The 16,926-nt window shown below is 39.0% G+C and overlaps 1 protein-coding gene across 1 annotated transcript in view; it reads left to right on the top strand.

Moving 5' to 3' along the window:
* The first annotated feature begins 3,310 nt into the window (after nucleotides 1-3,310).
* The window catches only part of LOC121954661 (protein FAM53B-like), a 30,669-nt gene continuing 17,053 nt past the window's right edge, over nucleotides 3,311-16,926 (top strand). Inside the window, exons 1-2 of the mRNA XM_042502311.2 lie at nucleotides 3,311-3,470; nucleotides 16,479-16,754. Of these exons, the coding sequence (XP_042358245.2) occupies nucleotides 16,674-16,754 (81 nt within the window). The 5' untranslated portion in view covers nucleotides 3,311-3,470; nucleotides 16,479-16,673. The remainder of the gene's footprint in view (nucleotides 3,471-16,478; nucleotides 16,755-16,926) is intronic.

Below are 16,926 nucleotides of genomic sequence, written 5' to 3'. Positions count from 1 at the left end.
TAGGAGAAAAGGAAAAAGTTCTGCATTTAACCCTTTGAGACATGCGCAAATTGGCTTTATTTCTTTCAAAAACATTGGAAGAAGGCAATGAGCAATTTAAGAAGAAATGACCCAAAAATTAACAAGAAATTTGTCAAAAGTACGAGAAAATTGCGTTATAATTAGCACAAAATCAAACACATAAATGAAAAAAACAACAACACACACATACAAAAACTGGAAAGTTTTAAAAAAAGGGAGATGACCTGAAAATACTGCTTAGTAATTCTGTAAAATATTTTTTTTAAATATATAATTATGATAACTAATTTGCTGAGTGTTCAAGGTTTAATTACTTGTCAAAGGTGTCTGAATGCAGCACAAGAAAAGGGATGTCAATCCAGTTTTCAAAGGGTTAAGAATCTAAAACTGGAAATTCACTACAAAAATATATAATGTACATGTTACACTTACTAAATTATAATGTCAGACACATCTTAACTTGTCTATATCAATCTTTACATTTGGGGAAATTGCTTAAACTTACAGTGCTCATGACTGGTGACAGTTACATGTTATATGTATGTTTTTATTATTTTGAAACTGGGTGTATCTTGAGCTTGTTTCTGCCACATGCTCCACTTTGCACTGCAAGGAAGTCAAATGGTCTTTCTTGTTAAAAGAGTCTGTTTTGATCAAAAGGGAAGTTGGAACCATTTCTTTCTGTCATCTTTAGAAGTATTTTATTACCATCCACCATGAAGTAAAATAAAACTGTAGATCTTGCCGGGTTGGACCACGCTGCGCACTACATTTACCACCGTCAGCACTTTCATGGCTTTTGGGTTGGCACACGTGTCCGAAGCTACACTTTTATTCCACTCATAATATTAACCTATAAGGGTTTTAGACTCAATGCCATAGCCCACTGGCTGCCCTACCAGCATGAATACCACGCTTTCATTTTAACCTCTCAAGTGTGATACTGCAAATATTTATGTTTTTTCACTCCATCTCCCTGGAAACACGTTTGAAGTTTCTCCTAATAGGATTTTCGTGGATTGATTGAATTACTCCACCATCTAGCAGTGAAGTTTTCCATCTCAGGAGAGCCAATGTGGAAGTGGGAAAGATTCCTCTTTCAAGGCACTACAGAGCTTTTTTACTCTCTTTCTTTGTAGGAATGACTACCCACGACATTACAGCATGATGTATAAGTCAATGGAGAAACAATTGTTCGGCAATTTTTAACCATTTCTATTTATGTTTGGGTCATTGTCTTTGGCAGATTATGACTAAAACAGACAGTGATGGAAGAAGTATTCAGATCCTTTACTTAAGTACAAGTACTAATACCAGCCTGGAAACATACTCTGTTACAAATAAAAGTCTGCTGCTTTGAAATTTTACTAAAGGAAAAATAAATAAGTATAATCAGGAAAATGTAATTAAAGTATTAAAACTAAAACTACCCAGTGCAGACATATCTTTAAAATAACACATGCACGCAAAGAACTGAAAAATTAATTTTAAAAAAGTAGGAAGGAAAAAAAAAACCCAAACTTGAAATTATATTTTTTTTAAAAAGAGAAAACACCTTCAATTTTAAAATCATTTAAAAAGTAATAAATGTAAATTGAAAAAGCTTCAAAATTATTAACAAAAAATAATAATAATAGAAAAGACTTAAATGTTTATCAAAATAGTTGTCAACTATTTGGTAATTTAATTTATACAACTTAAACCTGGGACAGGAGTAAATAAGATGCATTGTAGCAACTTTTTGGGTTGGTTTATTTGTGTAAATAAGCTTTCTTTGTATGATGTCAACACGTTTTTGCTTCACTAACATCAATGAAAAGCATAGTAGTACAAAGTAGCACATGAGAATTGTAAATGCCTGAGGGAGGACCGCAGTGGAACATACCAACTCGGAAGGGGTGGGGGGTGTTTGTTTTAATGAAAAGTTTGAGCCTCGTGTCATCTCTCACTATAGCGTTTTGCTGTTTTCATTTAATAATTCCCCCTTTTCAACAAAATATTGTCTCTCTTCACCATGTCACTGCATTTTGGAATCACTTTGTAAATGACATATATTGGAAGAGGGTTTGAATGCTTCCTCAAAAATAGCATAGCTGATTGTGAATAAGATTAAATTATTACCTTGCACGTTAAGACATGCAGAAATATTTAAACAAAACAAACATAAAATGCTCTTTTTGTGACGAACACTCTAAAACTGTTTCACACCTTTTTTTTTGCATTAATTCTCACACTAAAATTCGGGAGGGACATTTGCTGATTCATAATGGACCATATCTCTGCGTTATTTTGGGAAATTTGAGGTATTTGTCTTTCTCAATTTTTTATAATAACTTTGGCAATGATTTTAGCAAAGTACTTCATACTTAAATGTAAGTGCAGCAATAAAAAAACAACAACAGATATTTCTAAAATATATTGAACATTACGTGAAACCGCTCACTGATTTGAGTAACAAAAAGGCCATCAAGATACTTGATATTTGTATGTCTTGAAATATTTTTATTTAATGTAATATCCTCCTGGCTTTTTGATATTGTTTTATTTGTAGGGTGAAGTCAGGTATTTTGGTTATAAATGTAGCCGAGAACCATAGCAAGTTCTAAAAGTAACATTTAAGGTAGTATTCAGTTGAGTTCTGGTAGTTTTCTTGGTAATCTACTGAAAGTGTCCCACATTACCTGACTTAAATAAAAATGGTGTTTTCATGAAAATCACATTTATATTTATTTAGGTTTTATTGATTGAGCAACAATCAATAACATGTTTGGTGACTGACTGTTAATAGGCCTATTTAAAGAAATGCGAAACCTTATTTGTCCCATTTTACCTGATGTTGCACATTACTTGACTTCAACCTAAATGTAAGTTTAGCAATAGAAAGCCTGTTATTGTCAGTTTTCTGAAGGATATTGAACATTATATGAACCTACTTACTGATTTGATTAACAAAAAGGCTGCCAAGACACTTAATATTTGTATGTCTTGTAATTTAATTAATGGCATATCCCCTTGTTTTTTAAAAAGTTGTTTGCATATGTTAATTGCGGATTGTATTTTTGTTATACTCTGTTCTGTAAAAAATAAAAACAAAAAAACGGTTGTTTGTTTTTTTTAAAGTTTCTAATTAATAATTAAACTTTAAAGATTTAACTGTGTAGTAGGCTAAGTTGGTGCTCTCTTTGCTGCACAAGTTTGCCAGTGTGTCCGTGGTCTTCCGGTCTCCCCCCGTCCACATGGTTCGTCCCTACGCGGATATGGTTACAATCAGTGCTGCAGGCTGAAAGCAGCAGCGAGCTCTCAGCTGCTCGCAGTCCGGCTCAGTCCTGCGCTGGTGACGCTGAACTGGCGGCTGCAACTGCGACAAACTTTTGTGATTTTTACTTTTGCTCCTGCTTCGCCCCCTTTGTCGAAGATGACCTAACTTCGAAAGAGCCTCTGCTGGCCAGGTAGTAGGGCTGTTTGTTCAGATACATGATCGTTATAGCTGTGTTCAGGCACGCTTCATCATGTTTCTTCTTTCTGTGGAGTTCACTTTGTCTGCTCATGCTGGGTTTCCCCTGCGACGTCTAGGTTACTTTGGGGCATAAATTAGACAAACAAATGTATTTTTTTTATATAATGGCACTTTGTGAATCTTAAAACCCTTAAAACCAGTTTGGGCACAAAAAGTGCAGCTTGTGACACTCTTTGTTGATATATTGATTCCAGAAAAGTTATTGCAACATTTCTGCACTAAATCAGCTGTTTTGGAGTTTATGGGTCTCTGTTTGCTTCCCCCAACCTGTTGCACTAAAAGTTACTGCTTAATAACCTGCTATAGAGGGGGTGCACACATTAACCAAAGCTCTGTGAGCCAGCAAACTCCCCCTCCATCTATCAGCCGAGGTAATAAAGCTCAGGCTGTTGTCACATACAGTACCTGTGTAGGTGGGGAGAGGCGGTGTGGTTGCTTTGCAGCTCATATTGACACACGAGTCCTCACCACAGCCTGTGAGAAGAGATTGAGCAGCTTTGAGTCATAAGGTTGCATGTGTCTCACCAGTGTCCACCACACAAATAGGTTTTGTTTCCTCTTGAGATCTGTAGTTACTAACTCCTGTGCTCCTCTGAGCATAGTTCATGTTTTTATGCTGAGGAGGTTGAAACTATGGGACACATTGTTCCTCCTCAGTCTTATTTCTGTTTTCAGAGCAAAGATATAAGCCTGCAATCCTTGGAGTCCAGTCCAGTATATGTTTTTATATTATGTTATTACTACATGACTCACACTGACTGTATGTCATTACAACATGTATGAAACTGAAACAGAGCTTACTCATGTTGATACGAACTGATAGGATGCTGATAAGAACATAAGAATAACTGTCTTTTTATTGATTTATACGTGGACATACTGATGTCTACATGTTGTCATCCTCATTTTGAAACTACTTTATTGCCCCAGGTCAAAACTAAAGGTAATACAGAGGCAGCAAAGAACTAAAGTTCTTATTTTCAGTGTTGTTTCCTTTTCTTTTGTTGGTTAGGAAGTAACTGTTGGTTCTTATGTTTTGCCCTCTCTAATATTGCACGGCAGTTGGTAGATGTTTGTGGACACCGTAAACACAATACCAAGGAGAACTGGTTTAGTACCAGGGTACCTAATTGAAAATACCTGGAAATGTTTCGTGCTGCCTCCATGGCAGCAGTCGTCCTTGACTCTGGCTAGTTTAGTTAACTAAACAGGAAATGAGTTTTCTCAAGAATCTTGCTTAAAATGTCCTCACAAATGCAAGCCGAAGTTCAGGGTGGAAGTGAAGCAGAGAGCAGGCTAAAAGATTTAATCACATGTCAGCTCTAGTGTCTAATTACAAAGGGGATGTTGATAAACGCCTCGCATTTGCTGGCTCAGAGGAAACCTGTTCCGAGTGTTTCTGATTCGCCTTTCCAGTTTTGGGAAGATTATGATGACTACACCTGGCTTTGATTTCTCAGAGTAAACCACTGCTGGAATGTTGCAGCTTGATGTGAACAAGAAAATTTTATCTTTCAAATAGTCACGTGAACCTGCAGATGTGTTATTTACTGACGCTGTTGATTTTATCAGACACGGCCTGGGTTAAAAACGTTCTTTATAGGTGCCAGTACTTGACTTTTATTACCCTTTTTGATACCTTTCTTTGACAAATATAAACACCTGTTCTTCCAAACACCATCCAAATGTGTTATGCATTAATACTGGCATAAACAAGCCAGACATACAAGACCATTTGAGTAAATGCAGTTTAAAATTAGCAAAACTATTCAGAATCTGGGAATATCTGATCACTCATTTAGCCTATGTTAAAAATACTGATATAGGGTACCTGCAGATTGTAAAAGAGTCTTGGCATTCAATCAGTTAATCTAAACACAAGGCATTAATTGGCATTCAATTAAATTAGTTTTTCAAAAGTCTTAGAGATTCTCAGACATAGGAAGCAGGATTGTTTTTGTTGTTGACTGATTTATTTTACATTGCAGTGCAAAAGCTCAAGATAATAGTAACAATTATAATAATAATCTGAATGTTTCTTGCATTAACATCGCCTAAGTTATGTTTTATGTTAAAATATTTATTTGAACTTGAATGTGGAGGATTATGCACACCTTCAAAAAACTTGTGGACAGGTGCACAGGAGGAAATGTCCATAAAATGTGAAAAAGAGAGAATTCCTGTCCAAATACCAACAAAAAAAACTCAATAAATTCAATAAACAATGTTTTGGTTGTCAGACAACCAAAAAGTTTTTTCACAATATTTATTTTAAGTAATTAATGTCAGTTCATGCTTTTTTTCCTTTAATATAGGCTACTGTAAAATTGGTCTTAAATTTGATTCCAAGTGGCCTAAAAAGTCCTCAAACACATTTTCTCTAAGTAGTAGGAACCCTGTGATCCAGCCCATTATCTGACTAAAGAGGAAGAAACACTAGTTGCTTCTTGTCACGTTTTGCTTATAATGTTTATGCACTTGTACTCGACAACAGTTCTGGCATTGTTACTCTGCAGACTTGTTTTGAACATACTACAGACATAATTTATGGAAGCAATTAAGGCCGGTGGTTTTTTAAAGGGGATCACTCTGCACTCCAGTGTGTGCTCAAGACGCGCACATTTGCAATGTCTTTGTGTTGCAGGCGAAAGGCCCTATTAGAGCTCCATTCTGTCTGTGGGCAGCTGTGTGCCTGTGTGCTGAGCGAGCCACTGGTCCATTCACCGTCTGTGTGCACAACTCTCCCTCAGTCCACATACTGACACACACTCTGCCTTTTCCTTTTCTGTCAGTCTCTCTCTTTTGACTTCTGAATATTTCAATCTCACTTTTTTGCTTGTTTATTGCCTTACATTTCTGTTTACTAACGCAGTGGCTCTCTCTCTTTCACTTGCTCTCTGGCCCGAGGCATTATGCAAAGCTACCAGAAAAGGATTGTTAGCCATGCCTGTCTGTGCCTTCATGCTACTCTCTATTCATTTCAGAAGCTTCCCTTTTCTTCTCTGTGACCTGCAGTCATAACTACTGCTGCTTCACACACACTGAAACTCGTACCACTTGGCTACACTGAGCTAAAAACAAATACTTCATTATTTCATGTTGTCAGTGTGCTCCTTATGCCTCATTTTGTATATCCCTTGCTCATTAACATGATAGATTTGTAAGTCTGGCGTCTCGACGCCCACTGAGCCAAAGACCTGCAGCTGAAAAGAAAAGAAAAGAGGCATTCTCACATACACCAGAGAAGCACTCCCCCAACCCCCCAAGACAGGCACCAGACTCTACTTAGAGATGAAAAGCATTCTGGGATGCAATAGGAAAAGCTCCCATCAACACACCCCACTGAGGTTTTCCTATGTGGTGATAGTGAAGAATCAGTCAAAAAGAAGCTGTTGTTGTCTCTGTTGTTGTTTTTTGACTCTCATGAGTGACTTTAGAGAGAACGCCAGGAATGAGTCCTAAAACCTGGAAATCTGATAGCATATCAGCACCTCCAGTTCCCTCATCTCAAAGTCAATGGGTTTTTGGTTAGAAGCCTTAAATAAGGTCCTTGGTTAGCACAAACTGAAGATACTTTCACATTTTGTTCTATGACATGAGAAACATCAGTAAATACCCCACAAGCAAACTCTAAAGCTTTTATGTGTCTACTAATGGCGGTTGCTACCAAGTGGCTAAATTAGACTACAGAATGTCATCACGCTGAACCACGCCGAGCACAGTTGCACAGCCTGGTAGCGGTGGTAATGGGACCGTAGTGTTGTTCGTTTTAGCTCAGCAACAACTTTTTACTTCTGGTGATTGGATTTAGGCTTCAAAAACAGTGAAAGTAGTGTTCATCTGTGAAATTTATTTTGCTGAACAAGGCTTGTAAGTATCAAAAATGTTTGTTTACCACAGAGCTTATTTTCTGCAATGATCCAAAATCCAATGAAAAAATCCCATAGGCTTTTTGACAAGGGAATCAGGCCAGTGTTAGCTTCCGGATTGGCCTACAGAAAAGCGTCATCCTTAGGACACTCTATACTATATAGATATATATAGTATACTATAGTATACTATACTACACTATACTATACTATACTCTGGGTCTTAGTTTTATTTTTGTACTATTTTTCCTGAGCTGCTTTGGATTGACTTTTCATCAAAATATCATCTATCATAAAGCTCCTGACTGAATCATGTTGTGTAGAGGTGGTTGTCTTTAAATCCAGTCTGGTGAAATAATCCCCCAATTGCATCCGCTGAGAAAAGAGAAATGAAAGCCTCTCTCACTGTTTGGCACAGACAGCCTGTATTTTTAGAACCTGTTTTCCACTGTTGTGACAAAACTTAAGCATCCCTTCGGAGTATTACGACTCCTACAGTTAGCTGCGATGGTTTTTCCTCATACAAACTTGACACTTAATGTGTAACATCCTCCAAAGGTGGCTTTTTGTACAAGCCTGGGCTTGAGAACAGAGCCAATGTGTCCTGACAATCCTGCTTGCACAATGAAGGCCAATTATCATGGCGACATGTGTCATAACTCCCGGCTGTTAGGCCTCTGCATCAAATCCTAATAGGTTCACAGTAGTTGGGTTTGAGGCTGTCAGCGTGTTTTACATATACCTGCAGGTTATTCCAAAACAACTGAACAAGGCTGAGCAGCAGTGAGATTTGCAGCCAGTTAGCTTACTGGCAGCAGATCAGCTGATTCACTGCAGAATGTCAGGAAGTACATTGTGCAGATGGAGATCTAACACTAAAATTTCACTCCTGTTCCAATTTATAATCTGGTAATTCTCCCCTCTACCTCACTACATACTTAAAATAACTAATACCAATTTTCACACTTGTTTTTATGTATATAGTACGTGTGTGTTATGTATGTAATATATTTGAACATGTTTTAGCATTTCGTATTTTTATTTTTGTATGTAAAGTTTTTGTAGTATATTCTTTATCCTGCTATGAAATGAAAAACTCTGTCCATCCATCTGTCCATCCATCTGTCCATTTGTCTGTCCGTCTGTCTTCATCCATATTTCTCTTCAGTTGGTTGCCTGACCAATATGAAATTGCATATGGGCAGTGAGATTTGCTATTATGAAGCCCCCTATCTCATTCTCCCGCTGTCCAGGCCCATTTTGTAAAAAATAATTAATAAATAACGTAGACTTGCTTCTTTCTCTGCCCGTGGTGTAAATAAGTGAAAACACAGACAGCACCACTCTGCCAATGCAACCCACATTGTTGTCAAAGGTGGAATTGCAGCTTGAATGACAGAAATAAAGCGTTATTTTTTCATTCTTTCACTGTGGTTAAAAACTTATGTTGTTACAAACCTTATTCTTACAGAATGCTAAGTTGTATTTTACTATTTATATCTACTTTTCTCTTCTAGTGTAATATATGTATCACAGTATTTTTACTGCTTCAGTGCAAGGCCTCCTGCTGTAACAAAAGAATTTCCCAGCTTGGGATCAATTAAGTACACCGATATATCTAAAAGTAAAAGATGGGTTCAAAAAATGGTTCCTGCTGTCACTACTTTATTGTTGGTTAGTTTTTGGACCTTATCATGTCAGATTCAATCAAGCCGTCAGCAAAGATTAGATTAAATCGTATATTCTGCCCTCAACTGATTTGATATAAATTGGTTAAATTAAATCATTCCCACGAGTGTAATGACTCTATAGATGTAAAAAAAAAAAAAATGACAAGTCATCATTGTACAAACATATGGAAACCTAGCTCTAACTGATAAAATATATTTCCTGTTTTGCCCTGCAGAACGGAGAACTTTTTTTTTTTTTATTAGCTGCGTAAACAGTGAAAACACCCAAAATGACACAGCAGTAGTTGGCTTTAAGATTTTGCATCTGTTAATTTCTGCTACACACTGAGCAGTCAGAGGGTCCATATGGTGAGCTGAGCCCCCTCATGAATGAATGAATGGACCGGTGGAATGCTGCTCATAGTTTTCTTTCTCCCACCCATACACACTCTCAACTCACCCATAACACACCTCCACAACCTAAAAATGGTATTATGTAACAGCAGAAAAGTCACTTTATTAGTTGATTGGTGGTGACAATCTGCATAACATCACTTGCTTACACAATATAGGAGTAGTCCCCATATAGCAGTGCTGGAGGCTCCCATGTAATGTATCCCTGATGGATTAGGGCTCTGGTTAGTGTGTACAGAACAGAACAGCCACTCATGGATAATGGAAGAAACCACAGGCGGAAAGGCAGGGATTGATAGAGAAGGGGGGTAGTGTAATTAGTGAGGTACCTGATGTATGGAGAGTCATGGCATGCGAGGGTCACTCCAGGGGGCAAGAGGCCCCATACTTTTCTTTGCTCAAACTGAAACACCTGATCCTACGCCTGTCAAGCTTCTTAAGATTTTAGTTGGCTAAGTCCTGGTCTGAGACACAGAGGTCGACCCCAAATAAATTTCAGGCTTCCCAAATGGAGGAGCTCACTAACACTCACTAATAAATAAATGATGAGCTGTTCAGATATTATTCTACTGTCTCGGTGACGTCTGGCTTTTTTACATCACACTGTTGTCACTGTTATCCTCTATTTAGTGTTTGATTGCCATGGCTACCTATTAAATACCTAGAAACAGTATACTATTACTTAGCAACTGTTTTATGAAGGAAGTCAGAGAAAAACTGGCCAAAATATATCTATAAAAAACCTTGCATTGGTTTTACTTTTAAAATGTTAGAGCTGCATTTGGTAACTTTTATGAAAACAACTTTGTCTCATATTTGCTGAAACTATCCCAATATTCTGACATAAGTACATGAAACACATAGTCTGTGAAAAAACAGTAGCCTCATGTCCCTCCTACTCTTCCTACTGCTTCTAATGTCATTCGCTAGAATCTACTGTGGCAAATCAAAAACAACCAGTCCGAGCTGAGGAGTCTCTTAAACAGCTGTCTATTATGTCTGTCAACAGCAATCAAACTGTCAAACCAGGCAGCGCTGATCAAATATGAATCAAGATTCTGTTACTCGTTATATTTTTTTTAGTCTCAAATGTTAAAAATAAAACACATTTTAGTATAGCATTTAGCTGTGAAATGAGAAAGTTTGTCACCTGGCCATCATGTTGGAAATAAGCAACCTAGAACCAGCAATGCTCACCAGCTGGACCAAATTTCTCATTTTACAGCTTAACAGTGCCCTAAAATATGTTTCTGAAAACATTTGAGGTGATGAATAGACAGTGCAGTAGCAGAATCTTGATTCACATTTGATCAGTGCTGCCTGGTTTGACAGTTTGACCACAGATCACAAGCATTATTGACTGCTGCTTTAGAGACTCCTTGGCTCTGATTGGTTGTTTTCATTATCATGCAGTAAGGCCATTATGCTGTTTTTACACTATGAGCAACACAGCAAAAGGCTACAGTTATTTTTGGTGGAAACTGGTGACATAAAGCTACAAACTGATGCCTGACTCTTGTTGCTGTTTGGTTCCAATGTCGTGTTGAAGTGTCAACCAGTCTTATGTTTTTGTTTGTAGCCATGGCACTGCGTAATCTAGCTTCTAGCTAATCTAGCGTAACTGATGCTCTGCTCGCTTTTTGTGCATAGTGGTGCACTCAAGATGCAAGTGGCGAAATGTCATCCATAGGGCTCAAAAGCATTTATATTTTGTGACCCAAGAAAAACTTTAGATAATGTTCAGTTGAGGTGCTTCATGGAAAGTATCAGACACACGCAAGCCCACGAAGATGTAACTATGTTAACAAGCACTATAGCAGCACTTCGAGGCAGTTTACTCATTAGAAATTTTAATGTGACATCATGATGGGATGGTATGTTTGTTGCACTAGCTCATTTTGTTCTTTTTTGAGTGGTCAATAAGGCAATTTATGCGGACTCAACTCCATGTCACAATGCTTTGTGGATATTACTTGTAGTTGTCTCTCTTTGTGTCTTTGGTAATAAAGTCATTGTGTTCCACACCCAAATCAGCAGCAGCATGTGACCACAAGGGAAGCACAGCCCTTCAACTGTAAGGGGAAGTGTGCTTGTATATGTGTGCTATACTAGGTTGTCTTAATGCCAGCTAAGCAGTGACAAGGTTGACAGTATTAATTGGACTTTCAAGTTGAATCTTAAGAATTTTTAAGAAGTTCTTTTGAAATATGATTCATGTTTCTAATTTCATTTCAAAGCTGCTGATAGGTAATCACTCCTATTTCAAAGTAAGCCGAGTGATCTTTCTACATTGCTCAGTAATGACAGAATTTAAGTGCTGGCTGTATTCATGCAGAGGTTGATGGTCACTGTCGTTAGAGAAACGTTCAGGGGAATCTGCTAAAAGGACCCCAGAACTCGACTACTGACATTGCATAAAGTTTGACTCAATGAGCTCTTCATTGTTTATGCACTTCTGAAGATCTAGTGTTGTGATGTGGTGTTGTTTTTGGCCAGTGTACCCGTGCCACTGGGTACTAGGGTGATGACCAGAGCATTCAGTGGTATGTCTTGACCTCCCTAGGACCATTTTTACGACCTTGGCCTCATTATACGAGAGAGAGGTGGCTGTGTGTTCACCCTGAATTAACAATCCACACCGCAGACTTTTAACAAAAGAGTGGCTCTTACTTTCATTCAGCCCAGACTACAAAAAACCTGACTGTGCAAAACTTTTCTTTCTGATGTTTTAATTCCATTTCCCATGGCCACATCCACATCCAAAACAGATGTCAACATCCACCTTCGTACACCATAAAATGTGTTCCAGTATGCTTAGAGAAAAAATGCTCAAATGTCAGCTCATCACTAACATTTAACCTTCTCAAAATAAGAATCTGATAGGCACAAGGAGTTTCATTTTCATCAACAATGCAGTGATTGTTTGTTTGTTCGGTCCTCATGATTTCATTAGTATGAAATGAGTTGGTTTCTTTCAGCTGCAGCCACCGATCAAAGTCTTGACACCAGACGCGCTCCGCACAAGTATGCAGTAACCAGAGCCAATTGGTGATGGACACCAAACACCCCGTCACAGAACTTTAGGGGGCCCCAAATAGGCTTCTATTCATCTGCCTGTACAAATCACAGCCCGGGCAAAGAGCCATATTATCTTAGCTGCCCTTTCTAGTGCCCTCCTGAGTCACTGGCTATTGTGAGCCAAGAGCTGCTGTCTGCACCCCAGAGTCCACAAATCTGACTTGAATTACCATTAGATTTTGGTCCACCATGGAGGTCAAATTTAGTTACATGAACCTTGAATGTTTTATAGGCCCAAACAATATCCTAATTTCCATTTAGTGATGATGCTTTCCTTCCGTTAAGTTCAGTGTTTCACAAAACATCTCAATAGACGTTTGCATGATGCAGTCTTTATTGCAAGTAGGAGGTATGCTCAAAACTGGGCTGTTAATGCAGTAGAAAGGCACAAGTACGTTTGAAATTGGTACTATATGATCAGATAAAACAGGAAAGGGCTGTGGCACTAAATTTGCTCAAGTGGTAGAAAATCTACTGCACTGCACTAGACCAATAAAAACTCACGCTGGTGGTGAAGTTATGTGAGCTTGGCTTTTTTGACACAAGGAACAATATGGCAGCTGGCTGTTAACAAACAATCATGAATTACAGTTAAACGGTAAGCTAAAATAGTTTCAGAGACATTTTAAGAGATAAATAGGCAACACAATAACAGAATCTTGGTTTATATTTGGTCAGGACTGCTTAGTTTTGTAGTTTTATCTTGTTTTTTCAGCCTCCATTTTTACAACACAGAAAGCAGTATGGTGCCCTCTTCCTGTTCAAAACTTCTTGTAGAACAGGTAAAAAGTACGCTAAAATGTGGTTTTTAAGACATTTAGGTGGGAAATTGGCAATACCCTAACAGAATCTTGCTTGAGCACTTCCTAGTTTTACAGTTTGATCTGAGTTTCATGAGAAAGATATATATAGAGAGAGAAAGACAGAGAGGTGTGGCTCTCTCTTAATCCACTTTTATACTCTTTGTGTCCATGGTGGCAGGCATACAGAAATACAGAAGTACAATCTGTAGTTTTAGTACTTTGAGCAGCAGCCCTAGAGCCAGCAAAAATCAGCTCTAAGCTGAGAGATGAGTAGGGAGATCTTTGCGCTGGTAAGATGGAGGGAAATTAAGTTAATTTACACATACTACCCATACTGTTATCATACAAAGCTGGTTAAAAAAATAAGCAACGCTTCCCTTTAAATTACTGTGAAGGAAGAAGTAGCACATCCAGTTGCACGGTCATGCTTCATCTAATATCTACAATACTTGCTTAACTGATGTAAAATTAGGAAGAACTTGTGGGTGAGGTTTCTTGCAAACTGATTGCTTCCTGGATTTTTTTTTTTTAGTATGACAGCAACAGTGAGATGTAGCCAACAGCAAGACTCACTTCAGGCAGTGAAAATCTGATCTGATCAGCAGAGACTCCACACAAGTGCTCTCCATTAAGCTCTGGTTTCCCCATCATGAGTAGCCGCTTCATTAAGTAAGCATGGCTCCAGGGTTGAATTCACACTCGGCCTGCCCTCTCCCATGACCCCACTTGCCAGTCACTACACACGCACACAAGTGCAGGTTAGCGTAGCATGTACAGACACACATACTCTCACTGTGGAGGTGCTGTTTGAGCCCTGATGGAACACGTCACACTTCAGTCAAACCGCAAACTGTAACCTGTACACATGACCGTCATGCTCCTCAACTCCCACTCTTGTCGAACACGCACACTCACACAAACCCTGCTGCATTGCCGCGCCCATTACTCAGTGTCAAGCCTAATCAGTAAAGTAATCTGCAAAACTGATCAAGAAGAACATTCCCTTCTCCGACTCCCACCACCAGCACCAGCCCCTCTCGCCTGCGGAGGCCCAGTTGTGCTCCACTGACTCTCTGGGATAAATGGAGATAATGGGAGTCATATGCTAGCAGTTGGTTTGGGGCAGGCCTACATGAAACATTTATAGTCTTTGTGTAGTCATGGGGCTGGAGAAGAGGGAAGGGATAGAGATGACACAGTGAGGTAACAAGACATGACTGGACTGGTGTAACATTTCTTTATCAAATTGAGAATAACCTGCACATCTTTTCTTGTATGACTTTTTTTTTTTTTTTTTTTTTTTTTTGCACAAGTTACCATCCCACAGAACTCATTTGATACTCAGTGCACACTCTCTGAAGCATGTTATATAAGTGCAACCAACCTCGCTTAACACGAAACCACATGTTACACGGGCAGGATAACATAGTAGGCCTGGAAGACCCATTAGCTTCATGTGTTGCTCCACAGCAGAAAGCTGTCATTAGCCAGGAGTTGATTGGGGGGATCTGAACCATGCTGGTACTCTCTAATTGGATGTTGTCAGTGTGTTTGGTGGTTGGCTAATGAAGGAGAGAAACTCAAGCCCAAGGTCACTGCTGCCATTCCTACTTTTTTTAAGGCTAAAGAAAGCGTAACAGGACTGTCATTTACCTAGAGCTTTCCCATGCATTAACATCAGTGGCAGAGCAGACATGACAAGGCATGTTAAGCATATGGACCATCTGCCTTGCATATAACTTCTAAGTGTTTTTAAGAGTTTGTGTTTACTGCTGCTACTGTCTGTGCTTTACCATCTGTGGGTGCAGGCATTGCATGAGGCAACCGCAGCTCCATACTATATGTTCCTTCTATTCATGCTTCTCAGCCACATCAGTAGTTATATGCTGTGAGTGATGTCTTTTCCCGGATTAGCTAATCTTTGCTTTCTGTTACGGCATGTTTAGTTCCCCATATGTTCCAAGGATTTTGTTGACATGCCAAATGTTCCATTATTTACAGCGTTCAGGAAACTATTTAGCATACGGCCGCATGTTTTGTTTACAAAGATGGTAGCTTTATAGGCGTGTGTGTGCTATATGGGGAACTGAGTGGTTCAGTTCCTATAAGTGTCTTATGGGGTGGTAAATGCTGAATGGAAAAACACAAGTCAGCACTCCTTTTTTTCTCAGCTATGTCAGCAGGGATATTTTGCACAAAATGGTTTAATTGCCTTGTTAAAAATCCTCCTTCTTCCTCACTGGAGAATCCAGAGTTTGTGAATAAAGCTCAGATATCCAAGTAAAGTATCAATTAGCAAACACATTTAAAATAAGGGCATTACATTATTTTTGTGACTATTTCATCCGCTCTTATTAGATTTCAGAGCAGCACCATGCACTGTTCAAACAGCCTGGCACAGTGACAGAGGTTATAATATTGTAACCCTAGTTACATTAGCTCAGGCATAGTCCTCTACTCAATGCAAATTTTCAAATCTTAGAGGCACTGTAGTCACTGATCAGTGAGCATTCACCATTTCTGAAGAGAAAAAGGATAAACTGATAGCATCATAAGCCCACTTCAACACTGTGGGCCGCACAAATTGGGGTTAGGCCCTCTGATTGTTAAGCTACATTTACGCAAATTTCAGTGGTCAAATACATACAAGAGTATAACCCATAGAGTCCAGTCGAAGGCGGAGCCTATGTGAGATACAACAACTGCTTCTTCTTAAGTAGGGGCATTATTGGATAGTGCACATTAATAGGGATTTACATGAGCCTTGTATTAGATCTATGAAAACTTGCACGAAAGCATAAATTAAAACATGAAGGTAAAGTCTAACTGAAGACAGGGAGGAATGTTTCTGTTGTGATTTGTCCCACTTGCTGCTATTTGCCTGCTACTGCTTTAGGCTATGCTCAGACCTGAGCTGTGTTAAGGCCCATCTCTTTGTCTTGTCATCCAAACACACCCAAAAGCTGTTTTTTTTTCTCCTCCAACTTTTGCCGCTGTCAGTGCAGCGTGGCAAAGTGGAAAACATCTGTATTATTCTGTTGTTTCCTTAATATGAACCCATTGTCAGTATATTTTTCTCACTTTGCTCATCTTTCCATCAACACAGGGATCGGCTCAAGTGCGAGAGACACCCTTCTACCTCCACGGCCATCAGCACTTGAGGGCTGCTCTGCAGATGGGAGGTCACCAACTGGTCGTCTGTTTTGCCCAGATGCACTATCTGCCCTCCACCCTCATCTAAGATGGCTGCCCGTGGCCTTCTCCTGCATCCCAACAGACTGGAGCAGAGCTGCGTGTTACCATGGTGATCATTTTCTTGAAAACACTGGAAAAGAAGAAGGGTGTCAATGATGTAAGGTCCAAGAGCACCGAGAGACGGCTGGTGAGAGAAAGTTAACCTTTCGAGTTTCACACGAAACAAACCGGTTATTTACTATTGTTGCTGTTAAGGATCTCCACAGTCTCATGTGTTAGGCAGTAATCAGCAAAATGAGTAGGTCAGTGATTGTATGACATCAGAGCATGGCCGAATGCCAAAGATGCCACACCTGGTC

The sequence above is a fragment of the Plectropomus leopardus genome, chromosome 13 (genome assembly GCF_026936395.1).
Source record: "Plectropomus leopardus strain MGB_pleo_1.0 chromosome 13, ASM2693639v1, whole genome shotgun sequence".
NCBI classification, from domain to species: domain Eukaryota; kingdom Metazoa; phylum Chordata; class Actinopteri; order Perciformes; family Serranidae; genus Plectropomus; species Plectropomus leopardus.
This window is presented reverse-complemented; position numbering and strand designations above follow the sequence as displayed.